At 36.8% G+C, this 25,014-nt stretch overlaps 1 protein-coding gene across 1 annotated transcript; it reads right to left on the reverse strand.

Annotated features, from left to right (window-relative positions):
- Window positions 1-4,238: 4,238 nt before the first annotated feature.
- Window positions 4,239-23,126, reverse strand: MOB1B (MOB kinase activator 1B; the record flags this gene model as incomplete). The annotated part of the gene is made up of 5 exons (XM_080697061.1): window positions 4,239-4,316; window positions 8,314-8,477; window positions 12,533-12,666; window positions 17,979-18,072; window positions 23,081-23,126. The coding sequence occupies 5 exons, from the start codon at window positions 23,124-23,126 to the stop codon at window positions 4,239-4,241; spliced, it is 516 nt and encodes a 171-aa protein (XP_080553187.1).
- Window positions 23,127-25,014: the final 1,888 nt, after the last annotated feature.

Consider the following 25,014-nt stretch of genomic DNA (forward strand, 5'->3'; position numbering starts at 1 on the left):
AGTAGTCAAGATAGAAGGAAAGGAAAGGAAAGGAAAGGAAAAAAGGAAGGAAGGAAGGAAGGAAGGAAGGAAGGAAGGAAGGAAGGAAGGAAGGAAGAAAACAAGTTCTAAGAAAATACCTAAGGTTAAAAAAATGATTATTTAACTACAAAGTAATTAAACTGAATTTTAAAAATTCAACCTACACATCCAAATGATACTATTCAAAATAGTAACACTGGGAAACCATTTTTTATTCAGTGAGGCAATCAATGCTTAAAACATTCTCTTCTACAGATTCAGTCTATGACACATTCTTTTGAACTTCCTTGCAGGCTTAGTTCTCAGAGAACACTCAAATGATTGACTTGGTTTGGTGATTAGGGTAGGTCGTGTGAATTTGCCAAAAAAGTTTTGTGCAAATAAAATGATGAAACTGATTTTCTTGCATAGTTACAGGCCAATTCTCATGGCATCTCTAAAAAACCTGTAAAATCATTAGACTTCTACAGCATAGCTGGAATAAGAAATGATCCCAGGGGAGCTACTATGAAGATCAACTCTCATTTGGATGCGAAGGTACGAGCATGACATACCTTTAATATGAAAGTTCTACAACTTAATATTTGCATCTCACATAGCCTGCCATTTCAGTCATTATAACTAACCTCTCTCAGAGAGGGTGTAGAAAAAGCTATAAAAGAAATCTGTCATTTTTCTATTTTCCCATAAGCAAGGAAAATACTAATACATAAAATGGGGTCTGGAGAGTACATGAGTAAAATATAAATATACACCTCATCTCTATTTTTTAAGAGATTTTAGTGCTTTATCCATTCTGATAAAAAAAAAAGGCAGTAACTGTGCCTGAAATATATTATACATTAAACATGTCTTCTGTTACCATTCTATACTGACCATTTATAATTTATAAATGACTAACATAGGGAAGGTAGAAAGAGATAGCAATCTAGGGCTGGGTGTGGTGGCACACACCTGTAATCCCCGTAGTTGAGAGTCTAAGACAAGAGACTCACAAGTTTGAGGACGACCTCAGCAAGTAGTGAAACTCTCATCAACCTAAGAAGACCCTGTTTTTAAAAAAATAGGGCTGGAGGTGTAGCTCAGAGGTAGACTGTTCCTAATTTCAATCCTCAGAAAAAAAGAGGGAGAGGAAGGGAGAAAGGAAAAAGGGAGGGTAGGTTAGGGAGGAGGAAAAAAAAGAAAAAAAAGAGACAGCAATCTAAAACCATTCATTTTAAGGTAAACTGACTTCCAAAGCCACCATTAACACACTTGTGTGCTTTTAGAACAGCCCAATTCCATGGTTTTTATAGGAAATGAAATGATAAAGTCCATTACTACTGTTAACTGAAAAAAAGATTTATCTTTCGGGTATGGTGGTGCACGCTTATAATCCTAGCATTTGGGAGGCTGAGACTAAAAGATCGTGGTTCACGGATAGCCTCAGCTACTTAGTGAGGCCCTTTGCAACCTAGTAAAACCCGGTTTCAAAATAAAGAAGAAAAAAAATAGGTCTGGGGTGTAGCTCAGAGATAGAATGTCCCTGGGTTCCATCCCCAGTACCACACACACAAAAAAACCTTTCTGTTATTTCTCTACACTACCACTATTCCTCTCCTTCATCAATTAAAGTCATTCCTAAAACTTCATATCAACTTGCTTCATATCAACCAAAGCACTGTTAGTTACAATCATATGTTAACTACTACTTTACATTTCATAGAATAATTTTATCAAAGGAAGAGAAAATCAACTTCTGCTTTATAATCTGTATAAAGAGTAAGGGGAAATAATTATTTGAGTTATTTATAAGTTAAATAAAGAGATGTAAAAAGAATAGACATTTATAAGCAAGCTCTGCTGCAAAATCAGACATGGACACATATTTTATAAAAGGCATCTTACCAAATCCAAACAACTTTTAATGAAATCAGTGTTTTCTCATCTGCTTGGTGAGTGTTTTCTTACTTGTAGCCATATAACACCATGTACAATGCCAGGCTTCTTTCCCTGAAACATTTATACTTTTACCATATATACATGCGTACTTATCTCCTTGTTTCCCAATAACTCTGGTTAAATGAATACTCAGAAACAGGCACCTGAGATTCTGGCACAGTGAAAACAAACTCCTACCTAAATAAATGATATGGTAAATCCTATCACCAAATATTAATTTATAGAAATATTTTTCTATTTTTACAGTATACTAAAATGTAAGGCTTAAAAGAACTAAAATAATTTTATACTATCTTCCCCGTATTTGACTACTGCAACTCCTTTGTAAGTTGATATGAAGTCAACTGCTATATGGAAGACTCACTGAGTAATCATGCTCATTATTTCCTATATAGATAAGATTCAATCACATCACCAAATTGAATCAACCTATAGTGGATAATATTATTCACTTGGATACTATTCATTTTAAGGAAATCAGCCAGTTCTCATTGTGGTTTATAAATAAAAACTACAAGTAAATGTCCAATATATTTATCACTACCAGGCTCTCCCATTAATACCAGTTGGTACTTGACAAATAATTGCTAGAAATGAAGTGGAGAAAAAGGCAGTTCCTAGTGCTTATAATTGTAAGGGTGTTAAATTGTACCACTGCTCTACTTGTTATAACAAAAACAAATTTATTTCATTTTAGATTCTTTTCCACACTAAACATTGTAATCTATATAATTCCAAAGCAAAAATTTCTATTCCATAAGGAAAAAGGTATATGTTTCTAACTAAAGGGAGGGTATGTATTTCTAACTAAAAGAAGCAGAATTACCAAAAATCAACAAAATTAAAAATGCAAGTCTGAAAAGGGCATTTCTCAATCTCAAGAACAAAACTGACAAAAATAATATATATTCTAAAAACTAAGTTCCTGAACTTATTGATGGTAATAATTCACTAGAATGTCATGGCAAATAAAATTTAAAGAGTTAATAACTACTGAATTAGTATTTTCACTGAAAAGAAAAAGATTTCTTTCACAGTGGAAAAATCAGAAGTCAGAATGCTTCAACTGGGCCTATAATAAGCAAAGAAGGTACTGTATCATTTTAAAATGATAGGCAAACACCAGCTCCATTCACTGAATGGAAATGCTAAAAAGTGATCAATTTCCCCAGTCCTTAAATTCCATGTTTAATATCAGTACCTACAATTAATAATTTATTTTTAACTTCTCATGGAAGTTGATCCCTAAAAGGAAGTCTCTAAGACTGTGTTTACAAGTAATTGATTAAAATCTTGCCATTCTATTCAAAGGTTTAAAAACAAGACTTCCTAGAACTTGACTCCCCACACAAACTAATCCCCCTCCCCAATCAAACACACTCTTCTATCCTCTCCTCTTCAAATCAGAAGGGGATTCTGCCGACCTATGGCTCATTTGGCAATTGCTAAGAAACCTCACAGTTCAGCATCACCTCTGAAGATGGCAATCCTATATATAACCTGAAGTTTTACTCCTACAGTGCAGTTAACATGGAGAAAGAAGCCAAAATGCAATAGTATTACATTTCAACATTCTCAAGTTTCAATATCACAGATATTAAGAGATGGAGAAAGATCTGCTTGTAGAACTTTAAGCATTTGTTGAAGAGAATACATTACAATCAATATAAAAAATAATTAAGAAATACTAATTTTTATGTTCTACATGCACACCTTTACAAATTATGATTCTTCAATGTAGTAAAAGCTGAAGATCACCAATTTAGGTAAACTATGGCTTTTATCGTAGATTATTTTACAACATGCACCATTAAGTGCCCTGGGTAGTAATCCTAATAGTTTCAAGCCCTGTTCAGTTCCATGTCTGTGCTTTGCACCTCAGATGTGAGCCTGCCAAGGCACTTAAAAACATAAGTCTTTTGGGGACTTCAAAATGGGCTACAATTTATACAACACAAAATCCATCAGCAATTCAGTAAGTAAGCATTTTCTTTGAGTGCACAGTATTATTAAAAACTCTTCAAGTAACCAAAACCAGTTTAAAAGCAATACTGTAGGCCACAAAGACAAAATTTACCCCCCTATTAAATGTAGAGAATGGTTCCTGGCTTCCTCTAGCAATAGAATATGTTTTCAAATACTCAGAATGAAGAAAAGGGAACCCAAACAAGCCCCCCAAACCTAAGATGAAACAATCTAGATTAAAAACATAATTTTACAGAAACACACTCCACACAGCTTCATTTGAGGAACAATTTGCACAGCTCTGCATCCTTTTATCTGTCCTTTGAGGTGAGTTTTTCAATCAGTTCTTGAAGTGGTGCAAGTTCTCTTCTATCAATAAGGTTGAACTCCTAGACAAAAAGGTAGAAGAAATAACAAAAACATATAATTTGTGTTTCATCCCAAAGCAGATTACCATTAACTGATTAGAAATTAGTTTTTGAAATAAAGATAGATTTTTATTCTTTTGTTGTGGTACTGGGAATTGAACCCAAGACCATTCTACCTCTGAGCTATACCCTTAGCCCTATTTTTTATTTTGAAACAGGGTCTCACTAGGTTGTGGAGGGCCTCACTAAGTAGCTGAGGTTGGTTGCAAACCTGTGATCCTCCTGTCTCAGGCTCCCAAGTACTGGGATTACAAAGCATGCACCACCCTACCTGGCTTGAAGTAAAGATAGATTTGATATATTTTTTCTAATCACTAGCTCTGTGTCTTTGGCTTAATTTGCCTGATGTTATATTTTTACATCTCTAATAGTAGGATAAATCCTTACCTCATTAAAATATTGTGGGGACACTGAATGTGATAATGGATGCTAACCATTTTATGTAATATCTGGCATGAAGTAAATCAATCAATGGTAATTGTTTCTTCCTGTTGAAAGCAATAACCTAGGCACCATTTTAAGTACAGAAAAAACAAACAGGGATCAAAATATTTAGCTTAGCAGGCAAACTTGGGCATTATATGAAGAGTAAAAGCTTGGCTGTAAACTAATAGATCTATAGGCTATCATAAGATACAGTATACAAGTAACATGAATAATTAAAATTCTGAAAAAAACAAATGAGAACAACTGGATTCAATTTGTGCCTTTTTTAAGGTGCTGGAGAGTAAACCCAGGGCCTCCCACATTTACCACTAATCTATGCTGCCAACCCTAAATTGTGGTGCTTCTTTAAAAGTTCCACCCCTAAGTTGGAAGACCATGTACAAAGCCTTGGGTTCAACCCTAAGCACCCCTAAATAATAATAATAAAGTAGTTCTGAAATATCATTCTGAAATCTACTTCTGAACAGAATTCCCATGAATTACTAACTATAAGGCTAAGAAATAAGGGATGTCTATATTTCCAGGCTTCTGCCATGATGAAGCATTCTCAATTTCCAACATAATTAATTCATGAGCATCCATTAGGTGTCAAAAATCTACAATGAGAATTATCAAGAAGCATTAGGAGACATTCAAAAGCTTGCCACTTAAGACTTGTGGGGTCTGGGCACAAATGGAAATATATCAATGACTTAATTATTAAATTTTATATTAATCTAATGTGTATGTGAGAGAGGGGGTATACTGGGTATTGAACCAAGGCACATTCCACCTCTGAGCTACAGCCCCAGCAAGTGGAAATAAGTTGCTGACAGCCTCACTAAATTGCTGAGGCTGGCTTTGAACTTGTGATCCTCTTACCGCGGCCTCCAAAGTACTAGGATTACAAGGGTATACTACCACGCCCCGCTTACATTAATCTAATCTTGCTAAATAAAACATGATCTATCCTCCTACCTTGACAAATATACCTTTATAGTGACCAGGAAAGCAGACTCAAATTTAAAATTCTCAAGATGCCTCAGGATTGCTCCTTACATTATAAAGCAGTGACATAAGGAGAACCAGCCTCAAGTGCTCTTCTAACCGCTAGCTCCATTCTGTACCACAGAATGAATGGAGACACCTTGGCTGGCACATATGGGTAAGATGATCCACAAGTCCTTACAAACAGCTGTCATCAGGCTACTCCTCAGACTGACAAGTATACCTATCAGAGATATGGCCTGCTCTCCCAATAACAGACTCAAGGAAAAGATCCACAGAGATCCTGGCAATGCACTTGGGACCAGGTGGGCAAAGAACTCTGGAGTCTCCGGTAAAAGTATAAACACCAAAAGAGATCTGGTTCTTGGCCTTGTAGATCTCTCATTCTGTAGGGAGGAGCTGCAGTTGGAGAAAGGACAGAGCAAGATTCTAAAAATTGTGGGGCCAAGTTAGATATCCCTCATTAACAAAGGATGAGACTATGTAATTAATAAGAAGCTCACAGAAGTCTGAAGTGTAAGTGCGATCAGATGTTATAAATTAAGCACACTGATCTCCATATATGTATTAGGATTTAGGAAACTGTATACTTTTAAGATCAGAGAATAAAGCTGGCCATGGTGGCACACACCTATAATTCCAGTACTTGGGAGGCTGAGACAGGAGGATCACAGGTTCAAGGATAGCCTCAGCAAGTAGTGAAACTCATCAACTTAGTGAGACCCTGTTTCAAAATAAAGAATAAAAAATAGAGCTAGGGGTATTGCTTGGAGGTAGAATGCTTCTGAGTTCAATCCCCAGTACCACCAAAAAAAAAAAAAAGGATTACAAAATAAAGTAAAACTAACCCTTTGTTTGGGAGAACATGCTCTCCTAAAACACCAAAGCCTTAACTTTTAGAGTTATATTCGGCCTTAAACCACAGTACAAATTTTGCAAAGATGAAAAATTAAGAATTACATTTCTATGGATCTGCAGAGGGGATATTAAAACAACAGTTTTGGCAAATTAAAGTCACCTAAAATGTGTTGATGTACGAGAAATTGAGATATAAAATGTATGTCTTCAGTGTGAGCAGTATATAAATAGGGGAAAGGGACAGTTTTCTTCAAAGGAGATTGGAAGTGAAGGAGGCATTTATAAACATGCCCACAGATGTACAAAACAACATATATTCATAAATTCAAACCTGGGCTTCTCCTCTCCATCACCTCCTTCTTTTAACCTCTACAAAAATAAGTAAATAATAAAACTGGCTAGATCAGTCAATTCCAACTTTCATTTATTATTTCTCTAATTAGAGAATTAAGTAAGAATATTTTTTTAGTGCTCTTAGTCTCTATTTCTAAGGCCAGTTATTTGAGGACTAAACAAAGAGGAGATCAGCTACAGGTCAGATTGAAGACTAACAGACCTATAGAACAGAAACACTCTGATATATTTTACCCTCAGACATGATGGGTGGTCCTTAACTTAGAAATTATTTAGAATGTGTTCTCAAGAGAAGGGTAAGGGAAGCTGGATATGGTAGCACAGGCCTGTAATCTCAGTACTTGAGGGGCTGAGACAGGAGGATCACAGATTCATGGATAGCCTTGGAAACACAGCAAAACCCTATTTCAAAACAAAATAATAAAAAGGGGGGAGAGGTAATGGTAGTACACTCCTTTAAATCTAGTACTTAGGAGAATAAAGTAGGAGGATCACAGGTTTGACACCAGCCTTAGGAACTTAGTAAGATCCTCAGCAACTTAACGAGACCCTGTTTCAACATTAAAAAAAAAAGCCAAGGGTGAACGTTGGAGGTATAATGCCCCTGAGTTTAATTCCCAGACCCTCAAAAATAAAGAAGGGGAAGAGGAAAATATTCAAAAAAGTGTATTTCCAAGATGGAATCTACTAGTAAAGATCAAGGATGGGCTAGAATCAGGGTACATATCTGTAATCCTACTACTTGAGAGACCAAGACAGAGGACCACAGGTTGAAGGCCAGCAGGCTATTATACAGGTTATCTCCTGCTTCAAAATAAAAAATTAAAAGGACTTGGAGTGCAGCTCAGATGGTGGAATGCCCCTGGGTTCAATCATCAGTAACACACACACACACAAACAACAATAATAACAACAACAACAACAACAACAACAACAACAACAACAACAATAATACAAAACAGAAAAAAGTAGAGGGTTAAGGAAAGTAGGAGTATAAGCATAGTCAAGAGACCAATTTTATCTACAAATCAACCCAACTAGTCAGGTTCATATTCAGCCACTCCATATGGCCTAAGAACTAAAGTAAATCCAAGACAAAGCCTCTCGGATCCATTTTAGACTTGACTGCCCTCAACTTGAACACATAAAATTCACAAATAAAAGGCCAGTTCCTATCATCATGGAAAGTATAGAAGATACAGGATAGAGAGATGTCAAATTCTGTCTTGACAGTAAATAAGCAGTACTCATCACTGAATTTTAAGGAAAAATTTTTACATTCAGCAGCTAAGGCCCCCCTAATTCAACTTACCTGGACAAAAAAAATAAAGTGCTTGAAAGATGTATTGAGATGTGCTTCCTCCTGAAGCTGGATCACAGGGTCAAAATGTTGATGATAAATGTGAGCATAAACCCTAAAGAGACGTTTGAGTATAGTCTTTGCCACAGACATGAAATTCTTTGGGAATGGAACACCTAGTAAAGAAATAAACAACACCCTTTGTTATAAATAAAAAGAGAGCAAGGCAACATGATTTTGACAGCAAATGGCAACATAAATTACTAAGATAAGGGTGAAAAGTAGTTTTTACAAATTACTAGTTTATATTATCCATTATGCCCTTCAGAATTCTCAAGCTGTGAATGGAAACTCCAGAACTTCTACAAAATAAGAACTAATCTTTATCAAAGCCTAGTAAGCCTCTAACACATCACCACTTTACTAAAATGAAACAAACACCTAAGATGGAAAAAAAGCTAAAAACCCACACTTAGATATTCAAATTTCCACATGTATGTGAACATAAATAATGTATGAGCCATGTTTACTTCCATTTAAGGTACTTACATTTTGTACTTTTTCTATATAACTATTTCATTATTACTACTCCAGGTCTATATTGGCGCTGAAATCAGCTGCAGTCTCTGTTCAATTAGACGCCTTGTTTTGTGAACTAGAACACTTTTACAGCATTAAATAGATACAAAACTAGAAAAATACAAAGTCCCTGCAAGGAAAAGAAAACCTTTATACACTGTTTGGTAGACTGGTATAGCCACTTTGGAAACAGTACAAAGGTTCCTAAAAATATCAAAAAGAAAATTACAATATGACTTAGCAATCCTTCTTCTGAGTATATATTTAAAATAGATGAAATCATCACAACATAAGATATTGCACTCCCAGATGGGCATGGTGGCAGATGCTTGTAATCCCAGCATTTGGGAGGCTGAGACAGGAGGACCGCAGTTCGTGGACAGCTTCAGCTACTCAGTGAGGTCCTTTGCAACCCACTGAGACCTTGTTTCAAAGTAAAGAATAAAAAATAGGGTTAAAAAAATAAAAAAGAGTAAAAAATAAAAATAGCTCAGAGGTAGAATGCCCCTGGGTTCCATCCCCAGTAACACACAAAAAAGATATTGCACTCCTATGTGGACCGTACTTTTATTCATAATACCCAAGATATTTAAACAACTTAAATGTTCATAAATGGATGAATGTATAAAGAAACTGAGATACATGTATGCAAAAATATTATTCAGTCTTAAAAGGGAAAAGATCCTGCCTTTTGTTATAACATGAATGGACTTGGAGGACATTACACTAAGTATAAATTAAACAATAATAATAACAAGATATTGCATGATCTCATTTATATTTAGGGAAGGGGTTTAAATAAAAGGAGAATAAAAATGTGGTAAGCTACCAAGAGTTGTAGGTCAAAGAATACAAAGTAGCAGATTCATAGGATGACGAAGTCTAAAAATCTAATGTACAATATTAAGACTGTAACTATTAATAGTGTACTGTATCAGGAATTTTTATTAAATAAGTTGTAGCTGCTTTTGCCAAGGTGTATGGGGTAATATATAACTGAGATCATGAATGTGTTCACTTGTTTCACCATAATAACCATTTACACACACACACACACACACACACACACAAGCGCGCGCGCACAAAATCTTACCATGTTATATAACTTAAATACATATAATAAAATTTATCCTTTAAAAAAATACAAAATTAAGAGGCAGGTGTGGTGACCCATGCTTGTAATCCCAGCATTTGGGAAGCTGAGAGAGGAAGATCGTGGTTTGAAGACAGCCTCAGCTACTCCTTAGCAAGACCCGTTGTAACTCAGTGAGATCCTGCTTCAAAATAAAGAATAAAATATAGGGCTGGGAGTGTAGTGTGAAGGTAGACTGTCCCTTGGTTCCATCCCCTGTACCGCCAAACAAAAAACAAAAAAAACAAAATCAGCTGGGCATGATGGCACATGCCTGTAATCCCAGGTCAAGATAGGAGGATTTCACAATTTAGTGAGGTCTCAGCAATTTAGCAAGACCCTGTTTCCAAATAAAAAACAAAACCAGGTGTGGTGGCACATGCTTGCAATCCCAGCATTTGGGAGGCTGAGACAGGAAGATTGTGCTTCACAGACAGCCTCAGTTACTACTTAGTGAGGAGGCCCTTTGCAACTCAGTGAGACCCTGTTTCAAAATAAAGAATAAAAAATAGGACTAAGAGTATAGCTTGGAGGTAGAATGCCTCTGGATTCCATCTCCAGTACCACAAAAATAATTAATTAATTAATTAATTAAATAGGAAAAGTAATTTAAAAAAAAGCAAGGCTGGGGATGTAGCTCAGTAGAATGCCTCTGGGCTTAACCTCTAGTATTAAAAAAAAAATACAAAATCCTATATTCATTGTTAAACTGACTAAATGATCTAAACTGGCAAAACAGCTGAATACTGATACTACCAGGTTCAATGTCATGATGTTGCCCATTGCTCATTTAAAATTATTCTAAACTGGCCAAACATGCTGGGACACACATGTACTTCCAGTATTTGGAAGGCTGAATAAAGAGGATTGCAGGTTCAAGGACAGGCTCAGCAACTCAGTGAGGTCCTCCACAACTTGGTGAGACCCTGTTTCAAAATAAAGAATAAAAAATAGGGCTGGGTTGTAGCTTGGAGGTAGGATGCCCTTGGATTCAATCCCCACTATCCCCCCCTAAAATTCTAAACTGGGTATATGATAATATATAACTATAATCCTAGTACTTGGGAGGCTGAGGCAGGATAATCAATCATAGGTGCCAGGCCAGCCTTAGCTACTGCAACTTAGTGAGACTCTGTTTCAAAATAAAGAATAAAAGAATAGGGATGAGAGTAGCTCGGGGGGTAGAATATACCCTGGGTTCTATCCCCAGTACAGAGGAAAAAAAAATTTCAAGCTGGGCAAGGTGGCACACACCTATAATCCCAGTACTTGGGAGTCTAAGACAAGAAGATCACATGTTCAAGGACAGCCTCAGTACGTAGTAAGACTCTCATCAACCTAGCAAAACCTCATTTCAAAATAAAAAATGAATAGGGCTGGAGGTGTAGCTCAGAGGTAAAATGCCCCTGAGCTTAATCCCCTGTAATACCAAAACAAAACAAAACACTATTAAAAACTATCAATGTCGTGAATGAGCAAGCAAAAAGGACTAAAATACACATCTCATGGATTTAAAAAGACTAAAAGAAAGAACACAACTGAATGAAAACAAATATTAAAACTTCTCTTTAACTATAAAGGTATTACTCAGAACACATGAAAAACCTGAACAAGACCTACAAATTGAAGAATATATTGTTTATTTGAAATTAGAAGCTCACCTTGATGTTTAGGACAAACTTGGCATGAAGAAGATAGAACACTTTTTTTTTTTTTTTTTTTTTTTTTTTTTAGTACTGGGGATGGAACCCAAGGGCAATGTACCTCTGAGCTACACCCCTAGCCCTATTTTTTTGGTCTTTTTATTTTTGAAACAGGGTCTAAGAGAGTCGCAAAGGACCTCACTGAGTAGCTGAGGCTGTCCCTGAACTGCAATCTTCTGGTCTCCGCCTCCTGAATGCTGAAATTACAAGCGTGTACCACCATGCCCGACTAAGAGAGGACACTTTCAAATGAATGCATGAGTTTAGAACTACTTTGGTAGATATGGTCACCTAGTGTGGTTCCTAAAATGGTAATAAGCCTGTATCTTGAACTTTCTACTGAAAGGGTTGAGCTTCATAATTCATATGTATGTGTGTGTGTGTGTGTGTGTGTGTGTGTGTGTGTGTATATATATATATATATATATATATATATATATATATATATCCCTCCAAAAAAGCCCTCTTTGGAAGTAAATCCAATAATTTTTAATCTTTATTTAATATCACAAAAATCTATCATATAAAACAATTATCTTAAGTCAAGAGAAATACAATATTCATTTTCTAATAAACCTATTCTATTAATTACACTAAGTTAAAAGGCAAAAAAAATTAATTTACATGAAATATGTTGCTTATTTTATGACTGTTAACAAATTTTTGTACCTCTTCTTGGGAATTGCACAATATACACATATATCAACATAGCTCTATAGAATTATCCAAATTAATAGAGTAGGAAGAGTAAGGACAATTCTAGAACCATAAAATTTGATAAACTATGATGGGTCCCAATTATATAAAAAAAAAATACCAATTTTTGATGGAAATAATGTCTCATCATCCAACTGATCCTGGACCCAAGTCATCAGATAATCAATATACTTTGGTGCGGAGCACTTAATAGGCTTCTTTATGTTTGTTCCATCTGCCCAATGATACTCATATCTGCAATGGAAAGATAAAAATCACAAAGAATATCAGTATGCAATTATATAAAGTATACTCATTTTTATATTACAGATTCATGTGTTATTAAAACATAAATATGTTCTAAAAATCTATTTTGCCAAATAAAGATGTAGTGTGTGTGTGTGTGTGTGTGTGTGTGTGTGTGTGTGTGTGTGTGTGTGTGTGTGTTTACTGGGGATTAAACCCAGAGGCATTCTACCTCTGAGCTACACCTATAGCCCTATTTTTTTTTTTGGGGGGGGTGGTATTGGTGATTGAACCCAGGGTCATTCTACCTCTGAGCTATACCCCACAGCACTATTTTGTTCTTTATTTTGAAAGAGGGTCTCACTAAGTTACAAGGGGAATCACTAAATTGCTGAGGCTGGCTACAAACTTGTGATCATCCTGTCTCAACCTCCCAAGTACTAGGATTAAAAGCATGAGCCATCACTCCCAACTTTATTTTTATATTTTTGCAGTACCCAGGTGCAGTCTACCTCCAAACTACAACCCAAGCCCTATTTCTTTTTTATTTTAAAACAGGGTCTCACTAAGTTGCAGAGGTCTTCACCAAGTGGCTGAGGCTGGCTATGAAACAGCAATCTCCTGTTTCAGCCTCCGGAACACTGAAATTAGACACATGCACCACTATATCTGGCCTTTTTTTTTTTTTTTTTTGCGGTACTTAGTATGGAACCAATGGGCAGTCTACCTCCAAGCTACACCCCCAGCCCTATATTTTATTCTTTATTTTGAAACAGGGTCTCACTTAGTTGCAATGGACCTCACTAAGTAGCTAAGGCTGGCTGTGAACTGCGATCCTCCTCTCTCAGCCTTCTGAATACTGGGCTTACAAGTGTGTGCCACCATGCTGGGCCTCTGGCTTATTTTTTATTTTGAAACAGGGTATCACTAAATTGTAGAGAGCCTCATGAGGTTGCTGAGGCTGGCCACAAACTTGGGGTCCTCCAGTATCAACCTCCAATGTACTAGGATTATAGGTATGCACCACTATGCCTGGCAAAGATGTATTTTTTTAAATTACTTTTTTTGGTGCTGGGGGTTGAACACAGGGGCATTCTATTACTTCTGGGAGTGTCGCTGGTAGCATGCCCCTGGGTTCAACCCCTAGTATGGAAAAAAAAAAAAAGATAAAGAATTTAAAAATAGGGCTGGGTGTGTAGCTTTGAGGTAGAATCCCCCTGGGTTCAATTCCCAGTACTGCAAAAAAAAAAAAAAAAAAAAAAAAAAATTAAAGTCTTTAGCCGGGCATGGTGGCACACACCCATAATGGGATGCTAAGACAGGAGGATTCTGTAGGTTCCCAGCCTCAGCTACTTAGTGAGGCTCTCAGCAATTTAGTGAAACCCTGTTTCCAAATAAAACATAAAATAGGTGAGGGATGTATCTCAGAGGTAGAAGGCCCCTGGGTTCAATCCCCAGTACCACACACACACACACACACACACACACACACACACTAAAGTTCTTAGTGTAATTTAAGCCTATTTCTTCTTGTTTGATCCTCTTAGGAGACAGATCATGGATAGCAGAACTTTAATCATCATTACTCATCACTTAGAGACAGTAATTCATCCATGTTTTAGCCCTCTTGTTAAGAAACCTTAACACTTCTACTCTTCCCTCACAATAATGTTCTTTATCTTGTTAATGATTTACAGGGGATTTTTTTTTGGGGGGGGGGTTGTTTTTTTTTTTTTTTTTTTTTTTTTTTGTGTGTGTGTGTGTGTGTGTGTGGTAGTAGGGATGGAACCCAGGGGCATTCTGCCTCTGAGCTACACCCCCAGCCCCATTTTTTATTCTTTATTCTGAAACAAGATCTCACTGAGTTGCAGAAGGTCTCACTAAGTAGCTGAGGCTGTCAGAGAACTGAACCACGATCCTCCTGTCTCAGCCTCCCAAATGCTGAGATTACAAGTGTGCGGCACTATGCCCAGCTGATTTTCAGGTTTTTGATATTAATTTTCAAATGTAAAATCAAAATGAGGCATGGTAAACAATAAATCATACTCAATACCCTAAAGCTTTTTTTAAAAGCTTTATACCTATAACTCTAGGTTGCTTATACCTATAAAGTTTACAACTATGATTTCCTAATCTTTTTTCTTTTACCTATATACTTAAGATGACTTCTTCACTTTGTAGCTCTGTTTTGCCCCCAACTATTTTTATTGCACCTTTTTTTAAATTGCACCTATGACAGGCGATTTTCTTTGAAATTTATTTGTCATCATGATATGAGCCTGTAACCTACAACTCCAAAACATTCACCATTTTGTTTTTTAATAATAATAAACAGTAACTGAGAACAAATCCTGTGAGTCATCATTCAATACAACTTTAAAAGGCAAATATTAAGCAGGTTGAAAATACTCAAACCAAAATCTGAAATACTCCAAAATCAGGAACTGTTTGCCTTCCAACAAGATGCCACAAGCAGAAAATTCTGCACTTGACCTCATGTGATAGTTGCAGTCAAAACAAAGATGTACTAAACATATTGTATAACATTATCTTCAGCCAATATATATGTAAGGTATATATGAAATACAAATTAATTTCATGCTAAGATTTGAATACCATCCTTGAGATAACTCTATGCTTATGCAAATATTCCAAAATTTTAAAAATGCCAAATTCCTCTAATCCCAAGTATTTTGGGCAAGAGATACTAAATTTCTATTAACAAATGCATCTCCTTGGTACAACTATGCCTCTACTAGGAAAGATAAAGAACCCTCAAAACTACATCTTAGCATTATCAACAGGCAAAAGTTGGTGCAAGCCTGTAATACCTACTTGGGAGGCTGAGATAGGAAGATCACAAGTTTGAAGCCAGCCTCAGCAACTCAGTGAGGCTGTCAGCAACTTAGCAAGATCCTGTCTCTTTAAAAAAAAAAAAAAAAAAAAAAGGAAAAAGGGCTTGGGCTGTAGCTTAAAGGTATACCTACCTTTTTTTTCTTTCTTTCTTTCTTTTTTTTTTTTTTTTGGTGGTACTGGAGGTGGGACCCAGAGGCTTTCTCCCGACCTATTTTTATATTTTATTTGGAGACAGGGTCGCACTAAGTTGCTGAGAGTCTCACTAAGTAGCTGAAGTTGGCTTTGAACCTGTGCTATCCTCCTGTCTCAGCCTCCCAAGTGAGGGGATTACAAGCGTGTGCCACCACACCCGGCAGTATACCTAGCTTTTTAAAAATAAAATAAAATAAAATAAATATATATAACCCAAAATTTTGCTGTTTTAAGACAGTGCTATTTCATTTTTCAGTGACTACTTAACTATGTAACAGCAAAATTAAAAACATTTATTTCATAAGTGAAACTTAAAACTTGTTTTAATCTTAAGTAAACACCTAACAAGTGGGATTTCATTTTTAAATGCCCCCTTTCCTTTAAGAAACCTTCCTGAAATAACAAGTAACAGAAATTCACTATCTTTGATGAAACCAGGAAACACCTGTGTATTTAAAAACAAAGAACTACCTAATTAATGTAAATTCAAACATGACAACGGAAGACCAAAAGAGGCCCCTACAACTACAAAGATGCCCACAGAGGACAGTTGTCTGAAGTAAACAGACCCATGATGGGTGAAAACAGCAGAAGATAACTCCAAGAGGAAATCTGTAAGCAAGCAGGGACTAAGAGTCTGAATAATTAGCCGGGCGTGGTGGCACATGCTTGTAATCCCAGCATTTGGAGGCTGAGACTGGAGGACCACAGTTCGCGGACAGCCTCAGCTACTTAGTGAGGCCCTCCACAACTCAGTGAGACCCTGTTTCAAAATAAAGAATAAAAAATTGGATAGGGGGTATAGCTCGGATGTCAAATGCCTCTGGGTTCCATCCCCAGAGCCCCCCCCCCCAAAAAAAGAGTCTGAATACAGGGCTAGAAAGAAGCAAAAGATCAGATACAGCTTTCTGCCTGTTTCAGCATGGTCTTCTTTTCTCTTTACTGGGAAGCCAGATTATGTTTTTACCTCTTTTATGTGGTGTCACCACACCTTCCCTAAGTTCTCTTACCCATTATAAGCTCTGTGATCATTTGACTAAATTCTTTATGTTCATGACAATGTGTTAGCCAATATTTTTGTAGCAAATGTAATAAAATGAAGTAGTATCACTAAATAGTACCTCCATTGTTATTATAATAATAAAAGCCAGCTTCAAAGATGTACTGGTCCAACCAACATATATTGAGTACTATCTAGGTGGCAGGTACTGTCTTTGCACCAAAAGAGGTTTTTTAGTGTTTGTACATGGTACTAGGAATGGAACTCAGAGGCATTCTAACCTTTGAGCTACACCGCAGCCCTGTTTTTGTTTTGTTTTGTTTGAAAACAGGGTCTTGCTAGGTTGATAAAAGTCTCACTACTTGTTGACGCTATCCTTGAATCTGCAATCCTCCTGTCTCAGACTCCCAAGTACTGGGATTATAGGTATGCACCACCATGCCCGGCAACCAAAAGAGATTTAAAAGAACAACTATAACAGTACTTAGTATTTCATATAAATAAGGTATATGTCATAGGTATGCAGCTCAGTGGTATTCAAAACTTGTTGGCGCCAGGTGTGGTGGTGCACACTTGTAATCCGAGACAGAAGGATTGCAGGTGGTGGCCAGCCTCAGCTACTTAGTGAGGACCTCTACAACACTGTGAGACCCTGTTTCAAAATAAAGAATAAAAAAGGGCTCAAGAGAGGTAGAATGCCCCAGGGTTCAATCCCTAGTACCCAAAAAAACATACATGCTTAGCTTGTGTATAGACTTGAGCTCAATCCCTAGCATGGCAAAGAAAGAAAAAAAAGAGAGATAAGTAGTATGAAAGGTACACTGTAATGAAGAAATATAATCCATTATAAACGAGAAAAAAGAAGAAATCAGAGGGCTTTATAAAGATGCAGCATTTTAATATGGACCTTGAAAATGGTTAAGACTGTTTGAAATATTAACAGAAAATGATAGGAGGGAAATGGAAGAGAAGAAAAATATCTAAGAGAATAGCAAAATAAGGAAGTTTCAGAAAGTGTAAGTAATGTAGAGAAGAGAAAGCATTTCCAGTAACCTAGTTTGGACAGGCAGAAGATAAATAAGCAAACCAAGGAAAGGCAGGAAGGAAGACAGTGTAGGAAGGGTAATAAAGCTGAACGTAAGAAATATGTACTTGATATACTGGTCACAGGCAAATCATTCCTAAGTGGAGAAAGTATATGGTCAGAAACTTTCTTCTTATCTAAGAACTGTAAACTAAAGTAAAAGTAAGAACATCATTAACTGTGTCTTACTTTGGTCCAGCTGACATAACTGGACAACTCTCTTCTGTACAGAAGTCCGTGATGGTTCCATAAAGCATGTTGATCTGATTGAAGAAATCCACTGCTACAAAGCAAATATCAATTATAAGTAAATTAGAAGTTAAAATTAAATTGTGATTTTATTTAAGAAGATTCTTAGGCTTACCAGTGTTCTTTTCCCTACAATGCACGTGTAATACAAAGCAATACACAGAAGCCTCAATATTTAGCTGCACTGAAATTAGGAGCTTGTATTCATTAAGAAAACCCATTAAAGCCAGGCGTGGTGGAAAATGCTTGTAATCCCAGCATTTGAGAGGCTGAGACAGGAGGATCTGGGTTCACCGACAGCCTCAGCTACTTAGAGAGGCCCTTTGCAACTCAGTGAGACCCTGTTTCAAAACAAAGAATAAAAAATAGGGCTGGGGGTGTAGCTCAGCCGGTAAAATGCCCCTGAGTTTCATCCCCAGTACCGGAAAAAAAAACAAAATAGAGAACCCATTAGGCCAGACTTGGTGGCACCTGCTTGTAATTCCAGTACTTGAAAGGCTGAGACAGGAGAATTGCTTGTTCAAGAACAAGCCTCAGCAAGTAGTGAGACTTTTATCAATCTAGTGAGACCCTGTTTCAAATCAAAAACAAAAAGGGCTGGGGACATAGCTCAAAGGTAGAATGCCCCTGGGTTCAATCCTCATTACAACAACAACAAAAGTGAAGCTGGGAGTGGTGGCACATGCTTGTAATCCCAGCATTTGGGAGGCTGAGACAGGATCGTGGTTCACAGACAGTCTCATCTATTGAGGCTCTTTGCAACTTAGTAAGACCCTGTTTCAAAATAAAGAATAAAAAATAGGGCTGGAGATGTAGCTCAGATAGAATGCCCCTGGGTTCCATCCCCAGTACCGGGGGGGTGGGGGGTGGGGGGGGAGGGCTGAGGGTGTAGCTTGGAGGGCTCAATCCCCACCACCAAAAAGAGGAGGGGAGAAACCCCATTAACAGAAAAAAAAAAGGCAGGCAAAAAGTAGGAGAAATTATTTACAACACATAAACAACAAAAATCTCTCCAGAATATACAAAGAACTCATAGATCTATAAGAAAAAGTTAGAAAACGTGAGATTTTAAACTAGTGCTCCAGCCAGGCATGGTATCATACACCTATAATCCCAGTACTTAAGGGGCTGACAAAAGGATCAGAGATTCAAAGACAGCCTCAGTAAGTAGTAAGACTCTCATTAACCTAGCAAGACTGTTTCCAAATAAAAAATAAAATTGAGCTGAGAGATATAGCTCCAAGGTAGAATGCCTCTGGGTTCAGTCCCCATTACCATAAAAAAAATAAGTAAATAAATAACTGGCACTTCACAAAAGTAGTTTCCAAAACATCCCATGAAATGACGTTAACAGTAAATAACTGGCACTTCACAAAAGTAGTTTCCAAAACATCCCATGAAATGATGTTAACAGTCATCGAACTACAAATTTAAATGATTGTGGAATAGTCATTCCAAAAGGCTAAAATATATTCGAAAATGCAAAGAGCCAAGACTATCGAATGTATTCTTAAAAAAAATCAAGTGCACTGCACATGGTGCCACACTATAATTCCAGTACTTGCTGAGACAGGAAAATCACAGCTTCAAGGCCGGCCTCATCAAGCTAGTGAGGCCCTTAGCAATTTAGTGAGACCCTGCTTCAAAATAAAAAATTAAACAGGGCTGGGGTTATAGCTCCATGGTAGAATACCCGATTTCAATCCTAAATACCAAAAATATAAATAAGGTACATATCAAGATTTATAAAACACAATGAATAAAACTATACAGTAAAACAAGGAAACAGAATAGAGATCAGAAACAGAAGTGAACAAAAATGACACACTTGATTTATGACAGTCATCACTAAAGATAAGTGATAAGGACCATTTTTTCATAAATATTTCGGAGTTGGCCGGGTATGGTGACACACGCTTATAATCCCAGCTTTGGAAGGCTGAGACAGGAGGGTCGAGCATTCAAAGCCACCCTCAGCAACTCAGTGAAGCTCTCAGCAACTTAGTGAGACCCTGTCTCAAAATTCAAAAACCTGAAAAGGGAAGGGGAATAGGTCAGTCATACAGCACCAATGGGTTCACAGTCCTAGAACCACAATTAAGTCAGTGTATGTAAGCTCTTTAGTGATACTCACTTTTTCATTCCTGATATTGGTTATTTGTATTGGGTTTTTTTTTCTTCTTTTAATCAGTTTTACCAAGGTTGCAAATTTCATTAGACTTTTGAATGGATTTTTTTTGCTTTGTTTTTTCTCTTTATCATATTTGTTTTCAGTTTTTTTAAACTTCTGTTCTAATCTTACTGATAATTTTTTTAATTTTTTCTTTATATTGAATTTGCTACTTTTCAGCTTCTGGAATGTACTAAGTTCATTACTACTTTTTTTTTTTTGGTGGATCTGAGATGAAACTCAGGGGCATGTGACCTCTGAGCTACACCCTCTGCCCTATTTTTATTATTTTGAAACAGGGTCTCACTAAGTTGCAGAGGGCCTCACTAAGTAGTAGCTGAGGCTGTCTGCAAACCATGATCCTCCAGTCTGTCTCCCAAATCCTGGGATTACAAGCGTGTACCACCATGCATGGCTCTTCAAATTTTTTTTTATAAATATACGTACATAAGACTAAATTACCTTCTCACATAGCTTAAGCTACACCCACAATTTCCATAAAAAGTATTTTTAATTATCCTGCTTCAGTTACAAAATTATTTCTGATTTCTGCTGAGATATACTCCTTTCAAACATATACTAATTCACTAGTTTTTTTGTTATTAGTTTCTAGTTAAATTCAACTGTGTTCGGAGAACATATTGATTTTGATTTTTGAAAAGGTACACATGTATGACTCAAGATGTGCAGGTCATGTACCCTCAGGTTAAGTTTGTTAATCATGTTGGTCAAATTTTTCTAATTCCTTATTGATATTTGCCTTCTACATTTTCTATCAGTTACTAAAACAAGAGTGCTGCCAGACGTGGTAGTGCACACTTGTAATCCCAGCATTTTGGAGGCTGAGACAGGAGGATCATGGTTTGCAGACAGCTTCAGCTACTTAGGCCCTTTGCAACCCAGTGTGACCCTGTTTTGAAATAAAGAATAAAAAATATAAGGCTAGGGGTGTAGCTTGGAGGTAGAATGCCCCTGGGTCCCATCCTCAGTACCACAAAAATAAATAAATAATGCTAATATTTCACATTATGACTGTGAATACACTTCATCCATTTCTTTTAGTTCACTCAACTAACTTTAACACATTTTAAGTTATTAGAAACAAATTCAAGTATTCACATATTTTTTGTAAATTGAGCCATTTATTAATTTTATATCTCCCTCTTTACTGTTTTTATTTTTATTTTGTTTACTTTAAAGTCTACCTTATCTAATATAACATTACTATTTGGATTGGTGTCTTAACTTTTTAGTTTTGGCCATTGTATATCTGTATATAGTATGCCTCTTGGAAGAAGCATTTAGATCTGTTTTGATTTGTAACCATCCTGATACTATCTATCTTTTTATTTTCTATGCAATGGATGGAACCTAAGGCCTCTCTCCAGCCTCAATCACTGTCTTTTTACTGGAGTTTTGTTGACCTTTAAAATTAATACAATTACTAACATTTGGATTGCAATCTATTATCTTGTGGTACTAAAGACTGAACCCACTGAACTATAAACCCAGCCCTTTTTATTTTAAAACAGATTCTTAGGTGTGGCAGTGCACGCTTGTAATCCCCGCGCTTAGGAGGCTGAGACAGGAGGATTGCGCAGGTTCGAAGCCAGCAGCTGGCTTAAGAGACCCTGTTTCCAAATTTAAAAAATATAAAATAGGTCTGGGAGTGTAGCCCAGAGGTAGAAGGGCTTCCAGGAACCCCAGTACCACCACCAAAAAAAAAAAAAAAAAAAAAACAGATTCTTAGCCAGGCATAGTGTCACACAACCGTAAACCCAGTATGCGGGAGGCTGAGACAGGAGGATCACAGGTTTGAAGACTGTCTCAGCAAGTAGTGAGACTCTCAAAAACCTAACAAGACCCAGTTTCCAAATAATAATAAAAAAGGGCTGTAGGTGTAGCTTAGAAGTAGAATGCCCTGGGTTCAATACTCAGTACCACAAACACACAAAAAAAGATTCTCACTAAGTTGCTGGGGCTGGCCTGGTACTTGAGATCCTCCTGCCTCAGTCTCCAAAGCACTAGGATTAAAGGAGTGTGCCACTGCACCCAACTCAATAGACTATTTTAATATTTGCTATTCATTTTCCTACTTGTGATTCCTTTTTAATCCTATGTTTATTACACTAGAAGGTGTTTATTGCAGGATCACTCTCTCATTCCAAAACTAAGTATAGGATTACATCATCTGCAAACAGAAAATTTCATTTCTTCTTTCCCTATTTATATGCCTTTAATTTCCTTCTCTTGCCTAATAGCTCTGGCTAAATCGTGTTTACTTTCTGCCACTTAATAGCTAGTAATGTAACCTACACGTTACTAATCTTTCTTAGTTTATTTATCTATTAAACTGGGATAATAATAGCACTGACATCACAAGGCTATAAAAATGAAATATAATCATCCACGTAGAAAAGGCAGCAGAGTGCCAGACACATAGTGTTTGACTGAAAATAGTAAATCTATGTTTTGTAATATAACAACAAAATTTCCATAAAACTTTATATTTAGAAATAAAATATCACAGCCGGGCATGGTGGTGCACACTTGTAATCCCAGCGCTTGGGAGGCTGAGACAGGAGTATCACACAGGTTTGAAGTCAGCCTCAGCTACTTAATGAGGCTCTCAGCAACTTAGTGAGACCCTATTTCCAAATAAAGCATAAAATATAGGTCTAGGAATATAGCCCAGAGGTAGAAAAGCCACCAGTACCACACACAAAAAAAGAAATAAAATATCATAAAGACTAAATTTGGATTGTGATATCACTGTGCTCCAATATTGGTTAACTTGACCCTAGAATATATACAACTTCAACAAATTCACCTGCAATGAGGGTATTAACTGAGAAAAACAAAGGCTACTTACTGTTAACTGCAACCCACTCATTTAAATCTTCCCCCTCAGGAAGCATGACAGCCATCCTGAGGTTACCACTGCCAAGTGTGGCTTCTGCATGTTTTAAGAGCTCATACTGGTGAGAACCCTCTGGGATGTTCTTCTTTGGTTTAAAAGTTTTAGAAGAGCGACTACCACTATGAAGAAAAAAGAAAAAAAATACTTCAACATTTAAGGCAAGACTTTTAGCAGAATCTATTACACTATATTACTAGATAAAATAAGAGGTGATCTTAAACATTCACAAATTAACAGAAAACATACTTTTAGCCCCCCCCTCAGCAAGCAACCTAAATTGGATTGACTACAGTAAATACTGGCATGGGCGTGTTAAAGGTTGAACCCAGGGGCAGTCTACATCCAAGCTATACCCTCGTCTCTATTTTTACTTCTTATTTGAAACAGGGTCTCACTAAATTGTAGAGGGCCTCACTAAGTTGCTGAGGCTGGTCACAAACTTGTGGTCCTCCTGTCTAAGTCTCACAGGAACTAAGATTACAAGTGTCCACCACCATGCCCAGCTGCAACTATTTTCTTTATCCTTCCTTTTCTTAAACCAGAATAACGCAGAAAAAAAAAAAAATGACAGTACAAAGCCCAAGGTTAGAATCAACCCTCAATCTGAACCCCAACCCCTAAGACAAAAGGGGAGAAATACAACCTCAGTTTAGAAATAAATGTTTTTACATATCAAGTTCAAAGTAAAGCTTTGAACCCAGCTATACCTCAAACCCCTCCTTTTATTAAACAACATTCTAGACTGCTGAAACAGGGTCTCACTAAATTGTAGAGGGCCTCACTACGTTACTGAGGCTGGTCTCAAACCTGCAATCCTTCTGTCTCAGCCTTCCAAGTACTAAGATTACAGGCATGTGCCACCACACCACACTGGAATTGTTTTCTCTTATTTTTGTATTGTATGCGTGCATGTGTGTGTACCCTTCCCTATGCCCACACATCAAGGCGAACTCAGAATAATCTCAGGGTTCTAATGAAAATTAAGATAACATGGTTCCATTCCCATTCATTTTTCTATTTTCTTCTTCTGTTACTTAGGAAAACACAAAGTATCACCTTGTCTTCCTTTCTTTTGCAAAATGTAGAAAATAGCATATTGTAAAAAATAGTATATTTTTTATAAAAATATACATTTTTATAAAAAATGTATAATTTAGAAATGAGACATTTGTAAAATGTTTTTAGTTCCCTACAGATCTTATCTGTTCCCCATTTACATATATATCCATACTTTCAAAATGCTTTCAAGTCTTCCACCTAATATCCTTCCTATCTGGCCTTTCTGCTTCATTCAGGCAGAATGCCCTAACCACTCAATACTTTTTTTATACTCTTTAAAAACTAGATTAGGCATTTTATTCAACTCTTACCTGAAGCTTCTACCAGTATCCACCTTGCACTTGGAAAGGATGGTCAACACTGCATTTCCTTCCTAGGTCAAAAGACCAACTGACAAAGTACTCAAAAATCACAAATAAAGCTGGATGTGGTGGCACATACTTTTAATCTCAGTAATTCAGAGGCTGTGACAGGAGGATAGCAGGTTCGAAGCCAGCCTCAACAACTTAGCGAGGCCCTTTGCAACTTAGTGAGACCCTGTTTATAAATAAAAAATAAATCAGGCTGGAGGTTTAGCTCAGAGGTAAAATGCCTCTGAGTTCAATCTCCAGTGCCACAAAAATAAAAATATCACAAATAAGTCAGGCATGGGGGCACACACTTGTAATCCCAACACTTGGGAGGCTGAGACAGAAGGATCAGTGTCTCTTGGCCAGCCTCAGCTACTTAGTAAGGCCCTCTGCAACTCAATGAGACCCTGTTTCAAGGTAAAAAAAAAAAAAAAAAAAAAAAAAAAAAAAATTAAAAATAGGGCTGGAGGTGTAGCT

The sequence above is a fragment of the Muscardinus avellanarius genome, assembly GCF_963383645.1.
Source record: "Muscardinus avellanarius genome assembly, chromosome: 6".
NCBI lineage: Eukaryota > Metazoa > Chordata > Mammalia > Rodentia > Gliridae > Muscardinus > Muscardinus avellanarius.